This window comes from Mizuhopecten yessoensis, unplaced genomic scaffold (assembly GCF_002113885.1).
Source record: "Mizuhopecten yessoensis strain PY_sf001 unplaced genomic scaffold, ASM211388v2 scaffold9683, whole genome shotgun sequence".
Taxonomy (NCBI): domain Eukaryota; kingdom Metazoa; phylum Mollusca; class Bivalvia; order Pectinida; family Pectinidae; genus Mizuhopecten; species Mizuhopecten yessoensis.
The window spans coordinates 294,358-305,923 of NW_018408170.1; the positions used below are offsets into that span (position 1 = coordinate 294,358).

Consider the following 11,566-nt stretch of genomic DNA (forward strand, 5'->3'; position numbering starts at 1 on the left):
ATACAGGTAACATAATACGTAATATACAGGTAACATAATAGGTAATATACAGATAACATGATACGTAATATACAGGTAACATTACACGTAATATACAGGTAACATCAGTAGTGACAAACAGGTAACATAATACGTAATATACAGGTAACATCAGTAGTCACAAACAGGTAACATCACACCTCAGACAGTTAACATCACACTTCATCAAAAGCTACATGTTATAGGATTTTTAAAAATAATTGTCATTTTGAAAATTACTTAGATATTTTAAGTGATAAGGATAGAGTTACATTTTGTAAATTTAAGACTACTAATCACAAATTCATTGTTGAAACCGGCAGATGGCATAATATAGAGTATAATGAAAGAAAATGTCCACACTGTAACAGTCAGCAAATTGGTGACGAATTCCATTACTTGCTTGAGTGTCCGTCACTATCTGGGNTACAGAAATGGCAGAGTGATGTTCACACTTCATCAAAAGCTACATGTTATAGGATTTTTAAAAATAATTGTCATTTTGAAAATTACTTAGATATTTTAAGTGATAAGGATAGAGTTACATTTTGTAAATTTAAGACTACTAATCACAAATTCATTGTTGAAACCGGCAGATGGCATAATATAGAGTATAATGAAAGAAAATGTCCACACTGTAACAGTCAGCAAATTGGTGACGAATTCCATTACTTGCTTGAGTGTCCGTCACTATCTGGGTTTCGAATTTTATACATAGACAAATATTTTTGGACGAGACCAAATGTAATTAAGTTTAATGAATTGATGAATACTACTAATATAAAAACACTGAAGAAACTTTGTACTTTTATTAGAATAATTAATAACAGTATTTGACCTCCTCGATATAAATGTGTATATATTATAAAACAGTACTGTGTACTACCGACTACGAACACTACAATTACTATATATTATATTGTAAATATGTTTCTCTATACATTGTATTGTGAAAGAGAATAAAGTTGAATAATAATAATAAAGACAGGTAACATTACACCTCACATTACACCTCACCTCACACAGGTAACAGGTAACATTATACATTTCAAGTCACATAGGGTAACATTACACGTACTATACAGGTAACATTACAAGTCACACAGGTAACATTACACATGACACACAGGTAACATTACAAGTCACACACACTGGTAACATTACAGGTCACACAGGTAATGTAACACGTCACATACAGGTAACATTATACGTCACATACAGGTTACATTTGACGTATCATACAGGTAAGATTACAGGACACACAGGTAAAAGGTAACATTACACCTCACACAGATAGCATACATGTAACATTTCAAGTCACATACACGTAATATTACACATCACAAACAGGTAACATTACACCTCACACAGGTAACATCACACATCACACACACTGGTAACATTACAGGTCACACAGGTAATGTAACACGTCACATACAGGTAACATTACACGTCAGATACAGGTTACATTTGACGTATCATACAGGTAAGATTACAGGACACACAGGTAAAAGGTAACATAACACATCACTAACAGGTAACATAACAGGTCGCATTCATGTATCACTACAACTCACATACAAGTATCATAACACGTCACACGGGTAACATTACACATCACGGACAGGTAACATAACACGTCACACAGGTAACATTACACATCACGGACAGGTAACATTACACGTTACACAGGTAACAGGTAACAGGTAACATCACACATATACGTAATATTAAACATCACATACAGGTAGCATCACAAATCACATACAGGTAACAGTACATGTCACACGCAGGTTACTTCACACTTCACATACAGGTAACATCACATACAGGTAACATAACACGTCACATACAGGTAATATTTCACGTCAAATACAGGTAACATTACACGTCACGCCCAGGTAACATCACATATTACCTACAAGTAACACAGGTAACATTACACGTTGTATACAGGTAACACTTCACCTGATATACAGGTTAAAATATACGTTACATATAGGTTGCATTTCACGTCATATACAGGTAGCATTTCACGTCATATACAGGTAGCATTTCACGTCATATACAGATAGCATTTCACGTCATATACAATAACATTCTGCCACAGCAACTAAAAGTTACACCTCCCCCCCCCCCCCTTGTTACTTGCTTTTCACACATGTCACAGTGATAACCTGTTATTGAATCTATAAGAGAAAGTTTTATTTAATGTTATAGGTAGGGCGCTCGTAGTGATCTGTAGTCCCGAGTCTTTTAGTTGAAGATACAAAAGATTTCGACGTCTTTTTACACAAGACCTCATAACGTTACGTACAAAGATTACAACCTTCACAGTATTGACCTACAACCTTTACAGTATTGACCTACAACCCTTACACTATTGACATACAACCTTTACAGTATTGACCTACAACCTTTACAGTATTGACATACAACCTTTACAGTATTGACCTACAACCTTTACAGTATTGACCTACAACCTTTACAGTATTGACATACAACCTTTACAGTATTGACCTACAACCTTTACAGTATTGACATACAACCTTTACAGTATTGACCTACAACCTTTACAGTATTATCACACAACCTTTACAATATTGACATACAAATCTCACTGCACACTGGTAACCTCCGACCTTAATAATGTGACCACCTACCTTCACTGTACACTGTTGAACTCTGACCTTCACTATACACTGATGACCTCTGACCTTCACTGAACACTGATGACCTCTGACCTTCACTGAACACTGATGACCTCTGACCTTCATTATACACTGATGACCTCTGCTCTCTACTGTCCACTGTTGTCCTTTGACCTTCACTGGACACTGATGACCTCTGACTTTCACTGTACGCTGATGACCTCTGACCTCCATTGTACACAGATGACCTCTGACATTAACCATACATTGTTTACCTCATGCCTTTACGGTACACTTGTGAACTCCGAGCTTAACACTGTTGACCCCTGACCTTTACTGAACACGAGTGACCTCTGATCTTTTTTAAATACAAGTGACCTCCGACATTAACTATAAATTGTTCACCTATCGCCAAATTCCTCTGTTGGGACGGCCTGATCTTTGTTGTAACCTGATGCACTCAGGTGCATACCTGGTGATGTAAATTATAATTTATATATTTATGTATCCATTTTAGGTGGTCGAGGACGGCGAGGAGTGTTCAGGGAGAGAAACGCCCTACCGTAAGTAGGGAGCGTTCATTCGTCGATGATGATCAGGAAGTTGCTCACGTGATTCAGTACCGACTACCGCGTATCAATGTATCGCGTGAGGACTTAGAAAATGACCCAATCAATGACGATGAGAAGGTTTTCAGTCGTTATGGGTTCGAGGAGACGGTGAGGATTCCAGAACTGGGTCCAGTCGTCCGTATGATCAATCCTCCACAAACGTACGCTCAGACAGACAGACAGGCCAACATGTTAGTGCCGCGATTCAAACATGCCGCCATTACTCCTCGACGTACTCCATGGACAAGCCGGGAGAGGACAGACGACGTTATCAGTGGGTGGGTATGTCTGGAGGACAGACGACGCTATCAGTGGGTGGGTATGTCTGGGTGTGGAAGAGTCAACAGAAGTTATCAAAGCTTCGACAATATGGCCGTAAGTTAGTTTCCAACACCGACACATCCCCTGAGCTTCCGTCGGCACTTTCCGTAAACGAAAAAATACTCGTTTACGGAAAGTGCTGACGGTTCCCGATTACCCATGAACAAACATCATCGATACCCCTGGGGTTACGCTCACTATCGCCCTTCAGAGGATAGATTCAAAGGGGTTCTTTTCTAAGCATTCTAAGATTTTTGTTTGTTTACTTATTCTATCAAATATTGTTCATAATATCAAACAATATATCTAAATTCAATTTCTGTCAGGTCTTATTTTGATTACTAAAAATGCTTCACCCTGACAATTACAACTAATGCATGCAGGTCTTTTTTTATTGAATGAAAACAAATGTGTGTGCTAAGAATGGATTTCTGGTACATAATTTGATATTAAAACAATGATTGATGTTTTAGAAATATGATAAACGATTACCAATCTAAATTTTGGTCCCTGCTGGGTGTCGAACCATATTGATTGGTTCATGTTTTTCGTCCTCGCGCAACAGCGCATAATTATATCCGTATAATTGAAAATGGATTTCCGGTCATGTGTAGTGTTTGAGCTATGAATCGTTGGGCTAGTTTTCTATCACCTATCGCATCGTATATACATCGCAATTCAAAATACACCACACAATATTCACAGTTTGTTCATTAAACATGTACCATGTTTTGTATCATAATTTATTTTACAACCACTATGAAACAGATTATTTCAACTTTAATTAATCACTCTTGTTGGCCCTGATACTAGCGCAGGGGTGGGGGATGGGGGATCTTAATGTGGGAGGAAACCGGAGTACCCGGAGAAAACCCATGTGATTGCGCAGGTGACCCCATGTCTTTTCACGTCCGATCAGGGAATCGAACCTGGCCGCCTTGTTGAAAGGCAACTGGGCTATTCACTGCGCTGTACGACCACCCCAAATAATCTTTGGAACCAGATCCTCGGGATATATACAGTATGGGTACCAATGCCACTGATCACGGCCTCGATGAGTTGTGGGAAGACTTATCGTGGATCGATTATTCGGCCTCTACCCTAAGAAATGGAAATATTTGTAGAACAAGAAAAGACAGAAACTTTATATTCAATTAGTTGTATTTAATCAAGATAGTAAGAAAAAATGTCTCCAAATATAGTAACGATTGAATCGATTCCTGTGGATATGTTAGACGTTTGTACTACTTGAACCGACTCGACCTCGAGATAAGTGGAGAGATTAATATACACCATTAATAAGGACTCGCACAGGCGTTTGACAAGGGCCTAACAGTGCGTCCTTCCCGGATTACCGTCACAACCTATTAAGGATCCTGTCCCTCTGCGCTGTAGTTGTTCGTATATACAGTAATCTTCCCTTAATTTCGGTTTAAGGATAACTTAAGCACAATGGGGTCAGGACACTTTCGTTCCAATGTGCAGTTACAGTTTTTGGCTGTGGTATAGGGATCTTAAGGTATTTAAACCAAATTATCTGTCTTACATCTTAAAATTTACAAGAGTTTTTGATTTTTTTTAAGAAAACATGAAAAAGAAAAGAAAAAAAAGCATGAAAGCTTCTCACGTATTTGATGTATGAACCAATGGTTTATTTTAATGGCCCCTTGTAGAACTCCTGTGCTAGATATCAGCGTTCAGAGTAGGTAACACAGGGACCTGAGTATTAAAACACAATTTATGCTTAGAATTTCCTGATAATTATGCAGATTGTCATCATTCGGGATTACCTTTTTTCCTAATGTTGATCAAATCTCTTAAAACGTATACATATACTCCCTGCCAATCAGGAGAAGTCTAAACATACATTACATTTTTAATTCTAAGGTCTCTGTGATAGGATATTGTTTATTTAGTCTGACCTTTTGTCGAATGTGCTTCAACGCCAAGCGCCTGTGTCGGACTAGGCTACCATATATGTAGCCATGTATAGAGCGCCTGTGTCGGACTATGTTACTATATATGTAGTCCAGTATAGAGCGCCTGTGTCGGAGTAGGTTACTATATATGTAGTCCAGTATAGAGCGCTAGTGTCGGACTAGGTTACTATAAATGTAGTCCAGTATAATGCACCTGTGTCGGACTAGGTTACTATGTATGTAGTCCAGTATAATGCACCTGTGTCGGACTAGGTTACTATATATGTAGTCCAGTATAATGCACCTGTGTCGGACTAGGTTACTATGTATGTAGTCCAGTATAATGCACCTGTGTCGGACTAGGTTACTATATATGTAGTCTAGTATAGAGCGCCTGTGTCGGACTAGGTTACTATAAATGTAGTCCAGTATAATGCACCTGTGTCGGACTAGGTTACTATATATGCAGTCCAGCATAGAGCGCCTGTGTCGGACTAGGTTACTATATATGTAGTCCAGCATAGAGCGCCTGTGTCGGACTAGGTTACTATAAATGTAGTCCAGTATAGAGCGCCTGTGTCGGAGTAGGTTACTATAAATGTAGTCCAGTATAGAGCGCCTGTGTCGGACTATGTTACTATATGTAGTCCAGTATAGAACGCCTGTGTCGGACTATGTTACTATATATGTAGTCCAGTATAGAACGCCTGTGTCTGACTATGTTACTATATATGTAGTCCAGTATAGAACGCCTGTGGCGGACTATGTTACTATATATGTAGTCCAGTATAGAACGCCTGTGTCTGACTATGTTACTATATATGTAGTCCAGTATAGAACGCCTGTGTCTGACTATGTTACTATATATGTAGTCCAGTATAGAGCGCCTGTGTCGGAGTAGGTTACTATAGATGTAGTCCAGTATAGAGCGCCTGTGTCGGACTAGGTTACTATATATGTAGTCTAGTATAGAGCGCCTGTGTCGGACTAGGTTACTATATATGTAGTCCATTATAGAGCGCCTGTGTTGGACTAGGTTACTATATATGAAGTCCAATATAGAGCGCCTGTGTCGGACTAGGTTACCATATATGTAGTCCAGTATGGAGCGCTTGTGCCGGACTAGGTTACTACATAAGTAGTCCATTATAGAGCGCCTGTGTCGGGCTAGATTATTATAAATGTAGTCCAGTATAGGGCGCATGTAACTGACTAGATTACTATATATGTAGTCTAATATAGAGCGCTAGTGTCGGACTAGGTTACTATAAATGTAGTCCAGTATAATGCACCTGTGTCGGACTAGGTTACTATATATGTAGTCCAGTATAGAGCGCCTGTTTCCGACAAGGTAACTTTTGGGTAGTCAAGTACAGAGCGCCTGTGACGGACTCGGTTACCATATATGAAGTCCAATATAGAGCGCCTGTGTCGGACTAGGTTACCATATATGTAGTCCAATATAGAGCGCCTGTGTCGGACTAGGTAACCATATATGTAGTCCAGTATGGAGCGCTTGTGCCGGACTAGGTTACTACATAAGTAGTCCATTATAGAGCGCCTGTGTCGGACTAGATTATTATAAATGTAGTCCAGTATAGGGCGCCTGTAACTGACTAGATTACTATATATGTAGTCTAATATAGAGCGCTAGTGTCGGACTAGGTTACTATAAATGTAGTCCAGTATAGAGCACCTGTGTCGGACTAGGTTACTTTATATGTAGTCTAGTATAGAGCGCCTGTGTCGGACTAGGTTACTATATATGTAGTCCATTATAGAGCGCCTGTGTTGGACTAGGTTACTATATATGAAGTCCAATATAGAGCGCCTGTGTCGGACTAGGTTACTATAAATGTAGTCCAGTATAGAGCGCCAATGTCGGACTAGGTTACTATATATGTAGTCCAGCATAGAGCGCCTGTGTCGGACTAGGTAACTATATATGTAGTCCAGTATAGAGCGCTTGTGTCGGACTAGGTTACTATATATGTAGTCCAGAATAGAGCGCTAGTGTCGGACTAGGTTACTATAAATGTAGTCCAGGATAGAGCGCCAATGTCGGACTAGGTTACTATATATGTAGTCCAGTATAATGCCCCTGTGTCGGACTAGGTTACTATATATGTAGACCAGTATAGAGCGCATGTGTCGGACTAGGTTACTATATAAAATGTCCAGTATAGAGCGCCTGTAACTGACTAGGTACCATCCATGTAGTCCAGTATAGAGCGCCTGTGTCGGACTAGGTAACTATATATGTAGTCCAGTATAGAGCGCCTGTGTAGGACTAGGTTACTATAAATGTAGTCCAGTATAGAGCGCCTGTGGCGGAGTAGGTTACTATATATGTAGTCCAGTATAGAGCGCCCGTGTCGGACTAGGTTACTATATATGTAGTCCAGTATAATGCTCCTGTGTCGGACTAGGTTACTATGTATGTAGTCCAGTATAATGCGCCTGTGTCGGACTAGGTTACTATATATGCAGTCCAGCATAGAGCGCCTGTGTCGGACTAGGTAACTATATATGTAGTCCAGTATAGAGCGCCTGTGTAGGACTAGGTTACTATAAATGTAGTCCAGTATAGAGCGCCTGTGTCGGACTAGGTAACTATATATGTAGTCCAGTATAGAGCGCCTGTGGCGGAGTAGGTTACTATATATGTAGTCCAGTATAGAGCGCCCGTGTCGGACTAGGTTACTATATATGTAGTCCAGTAAAGAGCGCTAGTGTCGGACTAGGTTACTATAAATGTAGTCCAGTATAGAGCGCCAATGTCGGACTAGGTTACTATATATGTAGTCCAGTATAGAGCGCTATTGTCGGACTAGGTTACTATAAATGTAGTCCAGTATAGAGCGCCTGTAACCGACTAGGTACCATATATGTAGTCCAGTATAGAGCGCATATGTCGGACTAGGTTACTATATAAAATGTCCAGTATAGAGCGCCTGTAACTGACTAGGTACCATACATGTAGTCCAGTATAGAGCGCCTGTGTCGGACTAGGTTACTATATATGTAGTCCAGTATAGAGCGCTAGTGTCGGACTAGGTTACTATAAATGTAGTCCAGTATAGATCGCCTGTAACCGACCAGGTACCATATATGTAGTCCAGTATAGAGCGCATGTGTCGAACTAGGTTACTATATAAAAAGTCCAGTATAGAGCGCCTGTAACTGACTAGGTACCATAAATGTAGTCCATTATAGAGCACCTGTGCCGGACTAGGTTACTATAAATGTAGTCCAGTATAGATCGCCTGTAACCGACTAGGTACCATAAATGTTGTCCAGTATAGGGAGCCTGTGTCGGACTAGGTAACTATATATGTAGTCCAGTATAGGGCGCCTCTGTCGGACTAGGTTACTATATATGTAGTCCAGTATAAAGCACCTGTGCCGGACTAGGTTACCATATAAGTAGTCCATTATAGAGGGCGTGTGTCGGACTAGGTAACTATATATATATAGTCCAGTATAGAACCCCTGTGCATTGGAATGCCGGTAATTGCGTGGTTGTTTTGTGGAAGGTTTGTCATACATCGTCAATAGTTAAATCACCCATTGATTAAAAAAATAATTAATATTCCAGTCAATCTTACATTTTACATAATATTTTGTGATTTCATACATAAAACTCCATTATAACTGTTATAGTATATTTAAATACCCGTCAACAACTGACGTCATGCGTTAAAAGTTTAGTGGCTGATTGAAATGTTGACTACAGTAGATTTACGGTTTTCCTTGTCTATCACTGAGTGAAAAAGGAGAAAATTGTATTAACCTCAAAATCCATTCAAACTATATCTTATATTATAAAATCATGATTAAAACACAAAAAGGAATGTATTTGGTAACTTAGTCGTAAGCTCTTATGTAAATAAAGAGCACATGATTTATCTCCCTTTACAGTGTTAAAATACCATATCAAACCAAGGGTATATTTGTACGTTAAGTTTATTATAGCTACCATACGAGTTGTATAAGCAACCGAATCCTCTTTTTTTCCATATCGTAAAACTCATTCGCCTTACCTTTTCCAGTGGGGATCATCACCAGTGAAGTAATAGTTACTAGTCGGTTATTTTGCAAATACGTTTTGTTACTTGATAACTGTTGTACTTAACTCTTAAAATATTAATTTAAAATATATGCAAAGATATTTTTATGATTTCAGAGTGATGAGCAGTCATAAACACCGGTCGGATTCCAGCAAACCGGAACCGGAACACAGCCCTTCTCCCGTCAGCCGGAGCGAATCTCCCGCCAAATCCATCAAAAGCATCCATTGGATGCTTGGAAGCACCAAACACTCTCTGTTCGATCATAAGGTAAGATTTAGGAGCACCAAACACATTCTGTTCGACCATCAGGTAAGATTTGTGACCAAACACATTCTGTTCGACAATCAGGTAAGATTTGTGACCAAACACCCTCTGTTCGACCACCAGGTAAGATTTGGGACCAAACACCCTCTGTTCGACCATAAGGTAAGATTTGGGACCAAACACCCTCTGTTAGATCATAAGGTAAGATTTGAAACAATATTTGCAAATATGACTGATATATAACAATAATTTAACTTACTTATATAATCATATTTCTTCATTTTCTTTCTCCCATTCTTTCATTCGAATAGATTAGATATTAGATATAACAAGAAGATGCAACCCAGATACCAAATGGATATGTTTGTCAATTGTGGTTAATTTCTACACAAAACTTAATACGGGAGAAAAATACTAGTAGCTTTATCAAGATATGGTCAGGGAAATATTTTCCTTTCAGGACTGGGGATGAGGAAGAAAAAGAGCTCTTCACATAAAGACTGAACGGCATTTTGTAAATGTTCATGCTTGTGTGAACGCAAATTGGTTACATACATATTCCATGAAGCCCACTAGGTACTCTATACCTTCAGAGCAAATATATATATATATATATATATTATGTATTTCAATATTCTTTCCCTTTCCTGCAGGGTCGGAGCCGATACCAGGGTCCATTCTCGCGAGAGTTCACCGTTACTTGTATCGCCCCGACCAATTGGATGCGGATGAAATGGGGGCGATCGCGGACCACTCTGGTGCAATAATAGACTTGACACCACACTTAGAGTGATCTCCCCTGGGCACACTTGGCACACTGGGATCACACGCGATTCATTCTGCTGCAGTGACTGTGTTAACCACATAGGCTTTTCCCCATCCGGAAAAATTGGCGAAGAATTTGATAACCTTATTTAGCAGCAGTTTCGTTTGTGGCACGCCCTTTTGAAACATATCATGATCTTAAATTAAAAGANGGCGTGTGTCGGACTAGGTAACTATATATATATAGTCCAGTATAGATCACCTGTGCCTACCATATAAGTAGTCCATTATAGAGGGCGTGTGTCGGACTAGGTTACTATATATGTAGTCCAGTATAGAGCGCCTGTGTCGGACTAGGTTACTATATAAGTAGTCCATTATAGAGGGCGTGTGGGGGACTAGGTTACTATATATGTGGGGGAGTATAGAGCGCCTGTGTCGGACTAGGTTACTATATATATAGCCCAGTATAGATCACCTGTGCCGGACTAGGTTACTATATAAGCAGTCCATTATAGAGGGCGTGTGTCGGACTAGGTTACTATATATGTAGTATAGTATAGAGCGCCTGTGTCGGACTAGGTTACTATATATATAGCCCAGTATAGATCACCTGTGCCGGACTAGGTTACTATATAAGTAGTCCATTATAGAGGGCGTGTGTCGGACTAGGTTACTATATATGTAGTCTAGTATAGAGCGCCTGTGTCGGACTAGGTTACTATATAAGTAGTCCATTATAGAGGGCCTGTGTCGGACTAGATTACTATATATGTAGTCTAGTATAGAGCGCCTGTGTCGGACTAGGTTACTATATATGTAGTCTAGTATAGAGCGCCTCTGTCGGACTAGGTTACTATATATATAGCCCAGTATAGATCACCTGTGCCGGACTAGGTTACCATATAAGTAGTCCATTATAGAGGGCGTGTGTCGGACTAGGT

General features: G+C 39.6%; 1 protein-coding gene across 2 annotated transcripts in view; it reads left to right on the forward strand.

Annotated features, from left to right (window-relative positions):
• The window catches only part of LOC110458645, a 25,122-nt gene extending 14,295 nt beyond the window's left edge, over window positions 1-10,827 (forward strand). For both annotated transcript variants that reach the window (XM_021510441.1, XM_021510439.1), the window contains exons 2-4: window positions 3,187-3,558; window positions 9,707-9,860; window positions 10,511-10,827. In XM_021510441.1, coding sequence (XP_021366116.1) covers window positions 3,187-3,558; window positions 9,707-9,860; window positions 10,511-10,624 — 640 coding nt within the window. In that variant the 3' untranslated portion in view covers window positions 10,625-10,827. The remainder of the gene's footprint in view (window positions 1-3,186; window positions 3,559-9,706; window positions 9,861-10,510) is intronic.
• Window positions 10,828-11,566: the final 739 nt, after the last annotated feature.